Here is a 15,027-nt window from a genome sequence, read left to right on the forward strand (position 1 = left end):
TTTTTATAGGGAAAAAAGAGAGCAGCAACTCTGGTTTTGTCACCCAAGGAATAAACGTTTCCTTATAGAGCCAGCAAGAGCAGTTCATATCCCTTCCTAACTACTGCCCTGGAGCTGAAATAAATATTGCTTTCCCTGTTGTACATGTGGGCTTGAAAAAATAACAATCAGTAGAGCATAAAACAAAGAACGGGTCACTGGGGGCCAAGGATGTTTTCCCCTGACACTGGTGGGAGCTGAGGTACGTTCTCCACTTCTCCATCTGCCACGTACATAATTGTAAAAAGGAAATTCAACTCGTTTCCATCCGAGCATAAAGAGTTTGTTGGGATTTTTACATGTTGTTCTTAGAACTGGTTACACGTTTGGAGTGTATTCCCATCATAAACTCTGATACTCAAGTTTAACCTAACACTAATAACCTGTTTTCCAGTTACTTTGAGTCCCAGGCTACTGGTGCTGGTATCAGCATGTTTGCTCAAGAGATCCAGAGGTTACTAATAGAGCTGAAGCTGGTGGGGAAGGAAAAAAAAAACAAAACCAAACCTGTCAACACTTGTCTGCTGATGAGTTACAGAGAATTGCCTCAAAATTGAAAGAGAAAAACCGGGCAGAAACCTCACCAGTTTGAACTATCAGAGATTAGCAACCAGACCAAGAAATAACCAGCCTTTAAAACCACTTCTAATGTTTTATCCTCTTTCTTGGTGGCATTCCTGTTGCAAAACACTGCAATTAGAACATTTCATTTCCTTTTTTTTTTTTTTAATGCAATTAAGATGTCTAATTCAACCAGTTTTATATTACAGTAGCTGTTCACATAAATAGTACAGATATGCACTGCTCTTGACAGGTACACACTTACAAAAGCAGCTCTCCTGTGTTTAGTTTGCTCTCTGTGGGGTGGGGTTTTTGTATGAAAAGCATCCTTGATTTCTAAGCATGGTACAATTTTAATTCTTAATGCGTTAGTACAACAGTGCATTGGAAAAGTAATGAGCTTCTACAAAAAAGCTTTACAATTTTAAAACAGATTTCTTTTTTTTCCTTTTTTTTTTTTTTTTTATTTAAACAAGCATAGGCAATTCTTATATTTCCACAACAAGATAAATATCCCAATTAAGCTAACAGCTCATCCTACAGCGTGCCATAGTGATGGGGAAAGGGCTAACGTTAGTGTTATTTACACAGACATGTCCAATATTAAACCCAGGACAAAAAAAATCAAAAGAATATTCAAGTGTGCAATTCAGTTCATATTATTGGGGTTTTTTTTTTCAGAGAGTTGGATTTCTTGTGTTGGATTTCTCACGTACGTTTAGGTGGGATGACTTCTCTGAGAACTCCTCCTGAGCACAACCTTGAGGACAAAATGATTGCTGGACTGGGATGGCAGGGGCTGGGTGTGGGGAAAAGAATTTAATACTCTTCATGAAGAAAAAAAAAAAAAAAAAAAAAAAAAAAAAGAAAAAAAAGAAAAAAGGATTATAAAGTGGGCAGATGGCTTTGGACAAGTGAAATTTAACACCCGAACTTGACTAGATCTTGAGCACCCTAATTAACTTTCCAATTTTAAAAGCTTGAAAACACATTGGCGGGGGAAGATTCACTCCGAGTCCTTACTGTACACTGAGGCACCACTCAAAAAGTGGCCATAAAGGAAGTGACTTCTTTGCCCATCACTATCACACCAGCTGCTTGGCCATCAATCCAGATCTCGCTCAGACAACGCTCTCTCTGTTACCAGAAGCTAAGACTGCTCGGCGGCAAATGGGACAAGTGGAGTTTTCTGACAACCAGCGGTCGATGCAGTGGACGTGGTACTCGTGTGAACAAGGCAGTTTCCGGAGCTTGTTGCCCTCCGTGTACTCCGTGATGCAGACACTACAGGTTTTCAGAGCATCGCTCTCACCAAAATTCCTCATGGCTAGGTTGTCAATCTGTTCTTTGGTGAGTCCTCTGGGTTGGTCGTCGTCATCTTCGTTGAGGAGGAAAAATTGTGCTAGGCTAAGGAAGGGGAGAGAGCCGCTCTCTTCAAAGGTGACCGATCCCCTGGTGTTCCGCCCTTCCCGTCTGGTGCCAGATGTTGACCCCCCTTCGTTGCCCCCTTCGTACACCTCCCCTGAGCTAACATCTGTGCTTTCACTGCTGGAAGTACCACCGGCTCCGTTCTGAGCCTCCGAAGTATCCATGTTCTGGTTGGGAGCCGGGCCGCTAGGATCAGCATCACTATCACTATACATGAAGTAACTCAGCTCTCCGAAGCCCGTCATGATCTGCCTCAGCATGGTCTGAATTGCCACCGAGGTGGTCTCACTCAAGCCCGTGTTTAGGATCCTCCGGATGGGAATCCTGATGGTGCTGACGTAAGTTCTCACCCCGGCCCGTTCCGAACGGGAAAACGTGCGCCGGAACCCTCCCCGCTCGCTCTCGTAGGTGACGGTGTTGTTGGGGGTCTGGGACCTGGAGCGAGTTCTGTTGGCGATGCTGTCCCTTTGCCGGTACTCTCCTGGACGAACTCTTCTCACCTGGAGATCCAGGACTATGGTTGGAGGCCTCTGCCCGGGAGCTGCGGGCTCGTTGGGGCCGTTGGTTTCCGAAGGCCCCGCTGCCTGAGGGGGAGGCCTCGTTTCTGGGCCGGGAAACAGAACGGGGCTGTCGCCCGGCACCTCGGTCCCCGCCGTGTGCTGCTGCCTCAGGGTCAGGTGCTGCCTGGTTCTGGAGCTCCCCTCGGCTTCGGTGGCCGAGGAGTGCTCGGGTGTTTGAGATGATGGGGTGTGGTGAGACCTGCGAGGCGGCTCGCTCACTGGATTAATAGGTGACCTACTTCTATCAGTCCTAGCCCGCGTCCTCCGCTGTTCTGGACTCCTGCTTCTTGCTCTCCTCTGCCCTCTAGGAGGTGAAGCCTCCTCGGTTGTCAGCTCCTCCGAAGTGCTCCTCTCTGCTCCAGCCTGCCTGACAGATGGCGGCGATTCAGACCTTGGAATTTCAGAGTCACTTTGGCTGTTTTCCAGATCCTCCCCGCTGGAAGGCTCCGCAGATGGCTCGTTCTCAGTTTCCGGATTTGTGTTCCCGTTATTCCGGTTGACGTTTATTTCCAAACTAAACCTGAAGTCACCACTGTTTGGGTTAGTCCTGCTCACTGCTCTCCAGGACTGGTTTCCTCGTTGCCCGCTCCGGGTGGTGTTCCCAGTCTGTCGGACTGAATTCAGCCAGTCGATGATGGAGTCTCCATTTGAAACATCTTCTGCGGACTCTGCACCTGCAGAAAAGAAAGGGAACTACCAAAATCAGAGTGCTGAGCTAACCTGAGAGACAGCTTTTTCCAAGAAAATCATTGCTGGCTTTTAACTAGTGACCGTTGGGAAGTGGTTAATCCTCCCCGAGTTGTGGTTCATGTGGAGCATCTCGGGTTCTTATCTACCAAAGCTCTCTGAAGGGAGCAGGAGTGGACATTTTTCTGATGGGTACAGATAGGCTGCAGCCATCCCACAGCAAACAAGTCATCAAAATAACACAGATTACTTATCATCAGTAAATGTGAGGTCACATTTCAGCTGTCATTACACATCAATATTCTGTGTTTTCCTTTCCAAACAATTCACTGATCTACTGACTGCTAAATAAAGAACTAAGTTTGGCCTCAGCCTTCCCCTGAAGGATGGCTTGGCAGCAAATCTCTCTTGCTTAAAGAATGAACCCCGGTGGCAAGCTCCAAGTGTGCTCCACCAATCTATGAAACAGAGCACCTTTGGAAGGGTAGAATGGTGAATAAAAAAGAGAGGGACTGCCCAAAAGCATCCCAGAAGGGAGCAGAGCAGAAGGCAATATTAAAAAAAAAATAAAGGGGGGGTAGAAACCTAAATGAAACTTCATCTTGATTCAATTACAGATGCATGAGGAGTGAAATCTGTCCCAAACTGACCTCTGCAGCAGACAGCAGACAACGTTAACTTAGTTTTGAAACAAAGCTCACCTTGCACCTGCCTAGGCTTAACTTGTCCCACTCCTGCACTCAAGTTAAGGTCCATACGGGGTGCTAAAGTTAAGAGTGTTCACAAATACTGTATATACCTCTATTCTCATCACTGTTTTGCTGTGGTGGACCTTCTTTAACTTGGTGTAGCCTTCTCAGCAACTCTTCTTCAGTAATTTCACCTTAGAAAATAAGCAAAATTTTCCACAAATATTTCCAAGTCAGATGGATGGCAAGCATTATCAAAAGCTTCTAAAGAAGAGACAAGCCACTGCTTGTCTTATTTTGGGGTTTTTTTCTAATTAAATCCTGCCATAATGAGACTGTCAAACAGGTTGCTAGGGGGAACCTCAGACACTACAGGGCCATTGTCCCAAATCAGTTTTTGCTGAAGCTGAAAGATTCAACAGTTCCAACCTACTGAAGGCAGATGTACTTTCTGGTTCTGTGACCTCTAAAACTTCACAACAATTTTCATCATCCTATACCAATTAAATGGCTGCCCAGGGTAAAACAGGCAAGATAACACCTTCACAAGCATGGTTATTAAGCTTCAATTAGTTGAAGTCATGTTTTCAATGAAAAACTGTTTTGAATGAGGCATCATCCTACAAAGAGTCAATTTAAAGTAATAAGTCCATTGAAAACTGACATTAAAATGCCCATGCAGAATCTGGCAGCAGACTGCTTAGCCTAGTTACCAACTCTTAACCTCACCAGCACAGAAGTTTAACATAGGTGCTTAAGGGAGATTACTTTTCAATCAAAAGTGTAAGGGTCCATAACTGGGTCAAGTCAGGAACTGGCTGTTCCTGCTAAATGGTGTAAACACTGGATTTTTGTATCTGATTAATCCCTAATTACTGATTACTGTATCTGATTAATTACCCTAACTACCTCTCCTCTAGACAGAGGAATGGCTCAGATTTGTCTATGCAGAAATTAACAAGAAGCTGCTTCCTACCAGGAAAAACAACTGCAGCACACAAGCCAACTGGCTGAAACAGTCTGAAGCGAACAGAAAATGATACAAATCATCTACAAGCTGTTCTAGTAGGACTTACATTCACAAGGATTACCTACCTGGTGTTCCTAACAAATTGTTATCTCTCATAAGCCTGTAGTCCTCTTCACTCAGGTTGTTTACAAACTGATAGAAAGCTTCTTCTCGATCCAACCGATCCAGCTGGCTCTGACGTTGTGCTTCTGATTGATCAACATTGCCTTTATCACTAGAATCTGAGCTTTCCATCTTGGTGAGTGGAAGAGTACCTACAAGAGGAGAAAACAAACCCTTCATCCAGTGTAGTGAAGCATGGCATGGAGTCCAAGCACACTTCCCCTCTGCCAAGTTCTTTGCTGTCACCCTTCAGTCTGGGGAGGGGAGGAATTGTTTGCTGGTGAGGCTTCACTTAGGATGAGGTGGGTTCCTACAGGGACCAAAACTGAGATCATCCTCACAGCATGCAAGTACCCACAAAACCTATGCCCATCACTATCAAACATGCCATAAAGCAGCAAGGATGGACAGCTTTTTAGCCTGAAATACTCCTGATACTGCATCTGCCCCACATAGCACAACAGGAGGTCCGAGCCACCCCAACCACGCTGACTCTGACAAGAAACATCCTCTTCACCATCCCAGGGAACTCTAGTAGGATGGAAAGGGTATGGAAAAATCCAAGTATAGAAGATGGGAGACTGTATGGAACACTGTGTGCAAAAACACCAATGAAAAACAACAACAAAAAAGGAAAAGGGTTTGTAAAATCAAGAGAATTTGCTTGCAAGTGTCAGCATTTACTGACTACATGGTGTCGACTTGAACATCCAGGACTAAACTCCACAGTGAGTACAATACCAGCTGTAACTTCTGCTCCCAAGAATTATCTTCTTTTATTATCTTTTAAATATATTCTCATTGCTTTTTAGTTAAATGAGATGACAATGTTTCTCCCTCAAAAAAAAAAAAAAATCACTGAATGCCATATCTCTACTTGATAAATATTAAAACAAAAGGCATGCAAATACAGGAGACATTCTGGCACTAGTTGTGCCATGCAAATCTAGCAAATGAAGTCAAAATAACTAGTTTTCTTAATCACCATGCCTTACTCCTCACAACATCAAGAATTTTCCTGTACAACTGGTAGAATCTAGTTGCCCAGAGAGGTGATTAGCAACCTAATCCTCAGCATGCTAAAAAGCTCTGCAATAACATCCCCCCCCATCAGAAAACATTCCTTTCATTTAAACCATACTTCATGTGACATGAAAATACTGGAAGAATAAAAGCTTTTCTGCTGCTCACTGGAAATTCTCCAAGACTTTGACATCTGCCTAGTGCAAAAAGCATCTTTTTTGGGGGTTTTCAGCACAGCTGTCAAGTCAAGGCTGTCCACAGCTTCCAGCAGTGCTCCTCCAGAGCAGAGCAGCACTGCAGCATCTGCAAGGGCAGCTATTTCAACTGCTCCTGTGGAAACGTGGACATTGAAGTGGGCTGACAACCTCAGAGAGGAAGAGCAGAAAATTCCATGGGACTGGAGATCCTGTTATTGCAGACCCAGAGATGCTAAAACAGCTCCCCCAACCCTCTTTGTCTTGGATTCTGACACAGCTGAACTTGGGTTTAGGTTACTCAGATTGAGGCACAACTGATTTGTTGCCACTGGGTGGCAAGGCTACTGAGTTACCTGTGAGTTTCTACCATTTTACCAAAGAAATGAGGCTCACTCCCCACCTTTTTTTAGCAGCAAGCTGCAGGGATCACTGGTGGGGCCAGTGTTTCAAAGAGGAGCCCACCAGCTTGCCCTGCACTGCTAAATCTCTGGGGCACCTCAAAGGCTGTGTCTGAAGCCTGGCAGGTGACATGACTGTCCAAGCCAGGGATAAATGGAGCCATTCAGGGTGGGAGTTGTGCAATGTTTCCAGCAGCTCCCTGCAACGGGGACTGGGCTCAGTTATGAAATCTGTCTGCCCTTCAAAGCTCAGCCACGTAGTCCTAATGAAAACATCATTTGCTTGGAACTCAAAACTATTTATTTTTCAAGGTTTCTCTAGCAGAACGTTGACTCCAAGTAACTGCAGTTCAAGGTATATTTAGTCTAGAGGAGGTACCAGAGATACCAAGAGAAATGTTTTTCAAAGAAACACTTGCACGAAGCCTCAAGTAGAACAAGAAATTTGCCTCCCAAATAAAACCTTGGAAGATGCATATTCTCTGGGGATAGGTCTCACAACTTTGCCATCCTGCTTTTGAGGACAAGGAAACAAAGATGCCAAGAGAATTAAGAAAATAAGGGCATGAAATAAGATGCTAAGGGATGGCAGCAGCATAAAGGTTTGTAAAACCCTAAATGACTGCCCCTTGGTATTTCCTGCCTGTACCACAGAGAAAATGTCCTCTTTACATGTTTGTAAGCATTAAGCTAATTCTACAACAGCTTTTAAAAATAGAGAGCCCCACCATGCATACAAAGCAGGGTATTTCTTTACTGCCTATGCTTTGAAATATTCCTTTTAACTGCAAATTCCAGTGCTTACAGGCACCTTAACTGTAGGATGCCTATTTTGAGTAAAAAAAACATTTGCCCCTTCCACTTCAGAAGATGAAGGGGAACCACTCCAGGGACAAAGTCAAAACAAGTGAAGTTGGGGGAAAAAATGAATGTCTTCTTGACCAACAGGCTGATGTACACTTCATTAGGGGATCCTCTAGAACTGCTCAGAATAAAACAAAGCTTAAATCATGTCCAGGTTTGCTCTGCTCGTCTCCTTCATCTCATGCTTTCCCTCGTAAACCATAAAATCAGCTATTGGTCAAGGCTGAAAAAAAAGCTATTCTTGAGAAAAAAGCCTCAGTGGTGGGATCTTGAATGGAGAATTTTATTGATGTCAGGGTTGTTTCTACAGGTACCAAACTCACTGTGCTTTCCTACTGCAAACAACTGTAACAGGTTACACCAGCCCCCCTGTACCTCAGCTTGGAAAAGCTCTGGATCTAGAGGGGATGTTTACACTGATGGGAATAGGTAAAAACCACACAAATTCACACCAAGACATTCCCCCTGCCTTACTCCTGACAGCAAATGGGACAATACTCCTCTGGGACTGCAAAAAGTAAATAAATAGAATTGGGATTTCTACCCCAAGGCTTTATCACCTTGTCCCTTCACTGTCCACATTGTCCCTTTTAAACTTACAACCAAACCACCACCATTTGAGTATCTAATGAGCAGGCACACTTCAGCTCTGCTCCTCTTTCTTCCAGGGGTGCAGTTCAGCTCAAAGTAAGACTTGGTTCTTGTCCAAGCTAAAAGAGTCAGAATTTCCTTCTTTAGTGCCCTCCCTTGTGAACACCGAGTTGACAGAAGGTGGGGAAGGTCACATCTATGAGCAGGAAGTTCATATTTGTTGATGATTGACAACTTGAACTGAGATGCCCAGCAATAAAAATCTCCTCATGGGAAAAACACAGAGGGAGGGAATCACCTAAAGGCTGCACAAAATGGAATCGTAGTTAGAATAAATTCTTTTCTTCTTAAAAATGAAGAAATAAATAAAAAAATGAAAGGACATATTTTTCAGCAGCTGAACATCCAGACACATTAACCACAGTGAATCCTTAATTGGTGTTCCCATCCTTCCACAAGTCAGCAAAGTGTCTTCCCTGCAGTTATGCTTCGACAGCCTGGGAGGTTTCAGAGCACAGATGATTAGCTGCCTCTCCACTTCTGCTCAAGACTGCAGAAGCAAAACCAGTAAGCCCACAAAAGGTACAGCTTGTTACACTCTTACTGACGAGGAAGTACTAGAATGCTCTTTGGGACAGGAGCAGTTTCAGAGTACTACATATTCCTTTAGCAATGCAAAGTTACCATTCTTACAGCACTGACAGATTTCATGTTTTCCCTTACGCCAGGTCGTGTGTAAACTACATCAAGTTTGTCAGGAATTTGCTGCTCCTTAAAAACAATCCAGGGAGGCAGCAAGCATTGATAAAATACTTGTGCTGTCCATTTATTTTCAACAACAATAATCCTGTGTGTCTCCACCCTGCTTAGCAGGCTGCAGAATTCTTCCCAGAAAAAGTATTCATGGAGTGTAAGGCACAGTGATCCATCCCTGACTCTTCCTCCTTCAAAAAGGTGCAATATCTCTTGACATCAATTCTCTTTGAGTTACCAAGACCCTACTTGAGCCTGCATTCCTCATCTTTTAAATTAAAAAAAGACCAAACTAAACAATGAAACATAAAACTGAGCTCTCATTACACTAAATTGGTTAAAACTTCAAATATTGTGAAGTCAGTTGTGAAGGGTTAAAAAAAAAAAAAAAAAAAAAAAAAGCACTACCTCAAAAGCTATAATCTTCACTGGCTTTCTGGTCTCAAACTTTAGCAGGAGAAAGGCACTGAATTAGTTAAACTGCAGAACTAACCCAGGTGCTCAGAACATATCCCCATCTAGGTGTTACTGGTATTGCAACATTACATGGGAATCTGCAGTGCCCTGGATGTTAGGAACATTTCCTCAACTACCTCACGTCCCAGCAACATAATTAATACCTTTGCACAAACAAAAAAGATGATGGCAATATGAATAAGTGCTTCAGAGATGTGCTCAGCAGAAGGCTAATTTCTCATTTATGATTCATAACCTCATCTTAATTAGGTACTTCAACCAGTAGAGCACCTTGCTTATTTCCAGTCTGCAGAAATTATCAAACCTTTGACAAAAAGAAGTGAGTCAGTAGAGGAAGGCAGAAATCCTTATTTTCTGGTTGGGGCTGTTGGAGATTAATGACTTTTTTCTTCCTCTGCTTTCACTGAACGTACCTCAAAGACATTTTAGCTCTGGAGCAGAAGTACAACACAGCTGCCTGTTCTTGGGGTGAACTCTGACTCCAGCAGCTCTAACAAACCATCCCTTTGGCAGGCCCAGCCCCAGCCAGCAGTCTCTCCAATTCCCCTTCTCAAATGACACAGAACAGCAGCCAGAACAGGCAGTTCCCTCACCCCGGGCTTCTTCAAGCACAAACAGAACCAATTCCACGCACAGGATTCATCTGACCCACCCTGCCTTCCAAGTACTAAATCTTCCTAGAAGAATTAAAAACTTGGAAGCCAATTTACCCACCCTCAGAACGAGCAGAAAGTTAAGACACAGCAGAATTTCCAGCTTAGTATTTGGTGGCTCAGGTCTGTGAGCTCAGCAGCAGATGCAAAGCCTGTCAGTGACTCCTGTCATTAAAAGCTGCCACGAGACAGTGAAACCAAACAGTTATTTGCATCACTCACAGGGCTTCATTATGTTAAGTTTGTGGGGTTGGTTTGCTTTTTTTTTTTCCCCCTCTTTTTGTGCAGGTGCACAAGTTCCTTTTGTGACCACACCCAGGATTGATAGCACAGGTACAGCTCACTCAACAGCACCTTAGAAATGGTAAAAAGTAACAAATATTGTTTTCAAAGCAGCAATTCTGAATTTTGGATCCACTCTTTTCTTCCCCCCCCCCCCGTTACCTCTGCATTCTGTTGACACTGATGAGCAATCCATTTTTTTATCATGTTTCTACTGAATTCACCAAATTTTCAACTTTCAAGAACTCCCTATGCCTCCTTTGTATATATATATATATTTATACAAATAAATCATACAACTTGTACTGCATTTGGTAAGCTGGAAGAAAATTTTGTCTTCTATGAAGTGGAAACTGCTTTAGAATTTAAATCCCAACAGAACATGGGGTGTTAAACATCAAGACAGCCATTTCACTGCCCCAGTACGTGGCAAAGCCAAGGCCCTACAACGAGATGTCATTCTGAAATGCCATTTCAAACAAGAGAGAGCAGGTGGATATTCTGGCAGAAAATTCCACAGAATGAATTAAAAAACCAGGAAACCATTTCAACAGAATCACTGTTGAGGAGAGAAACCCTCTCAGATGTACTTCCAGCTCCTGAAAAGTGAAGAAACCAGGGTAGAGAATTCCAGCAGCCCTGCTCAAACTTCCTGTGGCAATTACAAACTCAAAGAGTTAAAAAACCCCGAAATCATTGTAATTTTCCAACGTTACCTTTTGTACAAAGAGTAGAACCTGGTGATTCCAGAATGCTGAGAGCATGTGGAAGGAAGATGGGGCTCTGAAAATAAAATGCAGTAAGAGCTGCCAAACCCCAGAGTTCCACATTTTTATCCTTTGCACTCACTAAAACATTTTTCACATATGTGTTGAAAAGGAAATTAAGATAATATTGCCTTTTGCTCCCAAATTCAGACAATAACACAGAACAAAAAGCTCAATGTATACAAGATGTAACAGATTTCCAGCACTGGAGACTCATGAAATTGTATTTTTTCCCCCAAAAGTGAGCTTGCCTCTAGGTCAGCAAAGCAAAAAGGCTAAAGCTCAAAGGAAGAAGAGATTCTGCATGCAAGTAACCAGTGCTGACACTGAAAGACAGGAGGATAAACAGGACTGACATCCAAGGAAGTTGTAGCCACAAAACTCCATGCTGACCCTCCTGCAGTGTTTTGATTTCTGAAGAGACAGGAATTGTGGTTAGTGAGAGCACTAAGCCAATCATAACTCCCTGAATTTCAATTAAAAAAAAAAAGAAAAACTATCTTTAAATTTACCACTGCATCTCACTCTCTCCACAGAACTGCTGCTGAGGCAGGAAAAAGCCCACAACCCACAGAAGAAATCTGGGGATTTCTGTGGGTGATGTCCAGGGCCTGACAAATGCACAGGAAAAAAAAATGGGGTAAAATTTGAGTTGAAGTAGATCTCTAGGACTAGAATTCCATTTCTGATGATACACTCAAGCATTTTAACAAGGCTGTGCACACCTCCACTCCAACTGAGTGTTCCAAGCAAAAGGTTTCTAACTTTTTAATTAAGAGACTACATGTGATGACTTTTCCTTCATGTTCAGCTCTCATTAGATGGTTTTAAGAGTCCAGACCACCCTGTGTAAAAAGCTGAGCTTCAACAGCAAGAAATTTTCACAAGGACCTTGTTAATATTCACCTGGGCAGTTGGACAGAGACACAGGTTTGGGAATTTCTGATTATCTGCAGCCAGGAACCTGTGCAAAAGCAAAACCAAGAACCTGTGAAGCTTCTGGTGATCTCTGCTCCCCACACAAGGGGCCTGACTCTGCACTGTTGGGGAATAATCTTTTTGAGATGCACAAGACTCAGTTAAACATCTTGAGGAGAGAGATGCTCACCTGTGGTTTTATCCCTTCAAGGTTAAATCTTGCAGACTCAAAGAGCTGATAAGCTTTCATCAGGACTAAGTCACAGAAACTTGGCTAAAATACCCAATAATCTTGGATTCAAACACTTGAATGCATGGAGACCCACCTACCCAGAAAAAAAAAATTAGAATAGCCTAGCAACTTGTTAAGCTGTGCAAACTGGACTTAAATGTAATTTTAAGGCTCAAGTGCATGAAAAGAAAGTAAATAAAAGAATTACAACCCCTCCACTGCAACCAGAAGCATCCTACCAAGATCAAGGAGTTTATTCTGATCCACTCCCATGGGGAAAAGGAAGAGAGAAGGAAGTTGGGCAGGTGGATTAACACACAGGCATCCAAAAACATTTCCATGTAGGGATCACCTTGTTCACTCCCCTCCAAACAGCACCACAAAAGAAGCCCTTCATTTTGTAATGTGTGCTGGGTGCTCCCCTGTCAGGAGCAGACAAGACATAATTCCAAACTGTATTTAATTCCAAAACAGTAAAACCTGCAGAAGAAACACAGTCAGTTGAAGTGCTGGTCGATCACTACAACAAAAAATACCTTATTCTCAATTAAGATAATTAATTGCCCAAGAAGCACCCTGCTGTTTAATTTTTTTTTTAAAAAGGAGACTTGACTGCAATTAAAATTCAGGGACAAATTGCTTCTTTAGCACTTTGACACTGATTTGTAACTTGAAATTAACCAGCACTGCCAATCAGATGTGTGGCAGTAGTAGTTGGTAAAACTGAGTTGAAATTCTTGTTTACAAGCCTGCAGTTCTTGCTTTCAAGTCTACAAGACTCCACATTTCTGAATAAACAGGGAAATGAACAGAAGGATTACTAAAAAAAAAAAAAGTCTGTATTTCTGCTAAGAAACTGACAACAGACTAAAATGAGGACACATAACAAGCCCTAATAATTTCCTTGTCTTTTCCCTACTATACAGCAGCTGCTGTTGCTCCTCTATTAAAGCACCTGACTGAAAATCCACCCAGCTGGACTTGACAATGGTTTTGAAAGCCAACAAACAGGAACCTGAAATGTCAACAAACAACATTAAAGAGAGAAGGAAGAACCTGCACAGGAAGCTAAGGTGACAGAGCAAAGATGACGTGGTTAACTGGAGAGAAACTAACAGGAGAGGAAGAGCAAACAGCACAGAGTTTAACAGGCCACGGGCTGACCAAGACTCTTACAACAGATCCAGCCTGAGTTCCTCTTGCCTGTCTCCCACCACAGGGCTTCTTCCCTCAACTCAGGGCAAGAACAGACTCAAAACACGGTCCCGAAGAGCTGCGATTCCTTAAGCAGGCACTGAACAGGCCCAGGAGAGCGGATGAGATTCCCCCCACCCCGCTCCACACTCCACCTCTCCAAAAAAGGCCCTGCTTTAAATTCCTCCTCCGGCCCAACCGCATACCCGGGGGGTGAGAGGCCCGGGAGCCCTCCCTGAAGGGGAAGCGCGGCCCCTCCTCCAGCTCCAAATGGAGGAACGGGTTCGCCCCGCTCCGGCGAGAGGCCCCGGGAGAAAGGGGAAGAATCCCCAGAGCTCGGCCCATCCCGGGAGAGACGGGGATCCCGGGAAGGCCCCGGGCAGAGCGGCGCGGAGGCCGCCATCACCGCCCCCGGCTCCCTCACGGCAGCCCCGCTCCGCCTCTGCCCAGGGGCGGTTTCGGCCTCCTCAGCCCCAACCGAACCAGGAACCGGGACCTGCCCTGTCCGGGACCCCGCAGACCGCACGGCGGGGACTTAGCGCAGGAGCAGGAGAGACCCCGCGGCTCCCGGCTGCGGGATGAGGGGGACGAGGGGGACGAGGAGGCCGCAGGAGCCGCCGCCTCCCCTGGGCCTGGGCCTCTCCCTTCTCCGGGCCATTTTGAGGAGTCGGCCCCGCAGCCTCGATACTCACCGCCCGCCACCGCCCTGCCCCAGCTCTCGCTCCGCTGCTCTCCCAGCTCCTCAGCGGGCCCGGTCCCGGTTCTTTTCCCCGCTCCGTCCCGTCCTCCCAGAGCCGCAGCACCGCCCGCCCTCCCCTCTCAGGCCGCCATTTTCTGCTCCATTGTTACCAGGGAACGGGGGGACCGGAAGCGGCCGCCGCGCAGCGGAAGCGAAGCCAAGTGAGGGAGCGAGCGCGCGCGCGCCTCTCCGCGCCTCTCCGCGCAGGCGCAGGCACCGCCCCCCCCCCGCCCCCGCCCCCTCCCCCCCCTCCCCCTCCCAACCCGGGAGCCGGGAACCAACGAGTCCGGAGGACCGCGGGGAAAGAGCGGCCCCGGGCCTCAGCGCTGGAGGGAGGCGCCGCCATTTTGAAGAGGGGCAGAAGTGCGGGGCTGTCATGGAGGCGGAGGAGGGGAGGGGAGGGCAGGGCGCGTTTCCTCCCGGGTCCCTCACGTCCCTCCGGCTTCTTGCAGCCTCCTGCTACCCCCACGGAGGGTCCTGGGGCTCGGCTGTGTCCTCCTGGGGCGGAGGGCAGGAAGGGCCGTGTCCCTGCGGCAGCCAGGCCGGACAGGGCGGGGGCCATTTCGCGTCACCTCAGGGCGGGCGCTCGGGGCCCCGGGGGTGAGGGCGGCAAAGGGTTCCCAAGGGAGTTGTCAGTGGAGGAGTGATGTCTGTCAGCGCCGGTGTGCACTTTTTCTGCCTTTCCCCTCCTCCACGTGGGTTTTCTCTGCTGCTGACCCGATGTAGGCATAGTAAAGACAAGTGCCACGCAGTTTAACAACTAAGATCATTCGCCTTTTCCATTGTAAGCTTTAATTCACGGAGCACCAGGCTTCCCCTGTTGTGTCAGTTTTGTTCCGGGGG

At 45.7% G+C, this 15,027-nt stretch overlaps 1 protein-coding gene across 4 annotated transcripts; it reads right to left on the reverse strand.

The window, feature by feature from the left end:
• Positions 1-929: 929 nt before the first annotated feature.
• Positions 930-14,316, reverse strand: RLIM (ring finger protein, LIM domain interacting). 4 transcript variants are annotated; one of them, XM_030448892.1, is made up of 4 exons: positions 14,295-14,316; positions 5,060-5,248; positions 4,075-4,158; positions 930-3,262 (listed from the first exon to the last, which is right to left on the reverse strand). In XM_030448892.1, the coding sequence occupies exons 2-4, from the start codon at positions 5,226-5,228 to the stop codon at positions 1,722-1,724; spliced, it is 1,794 nt and encodes a 597-aa protein (XP_030304752.1). In that variant the 5' UTR covers positions 5,229-5,248; positions 14,295-14,316; the 3' UTR covers positions 930-1,721. The 4 variants fall into 4 exon arrangements, with proteins under 4 accessions (XP_030304752.1, XP_030304753.1, XP_030304751.1 ...); XM_030448893.1 differs by lacking the exon at positions 14,295-14,316 and adding an exon at positions 14,138-14,238 and having other exon boundaries at positions 930-3,256; XM_030448891.1 differs by lacking the exon at positions 14,295-14,316 and adding an exon at positions 14,138-14,225.
• Between the last annotated feature and the right edge of the window lie 711 nt (positions 14,317-15,027).

Source organism: Calypte anna, chromosome 4, assembly GCF_003957555.1.
Source record: "Calypte anna isolate BGI_N300 chromosome 4, bCalAnn1_v1.p, whole genome shotgun sequence".
In the NCBI taxonomy this organism is placed as follows: Eukaryota; Metazoa; Chordata; class Aves; order Apodiformes; family Trochilidae; genus Calypte; species Calypte anna.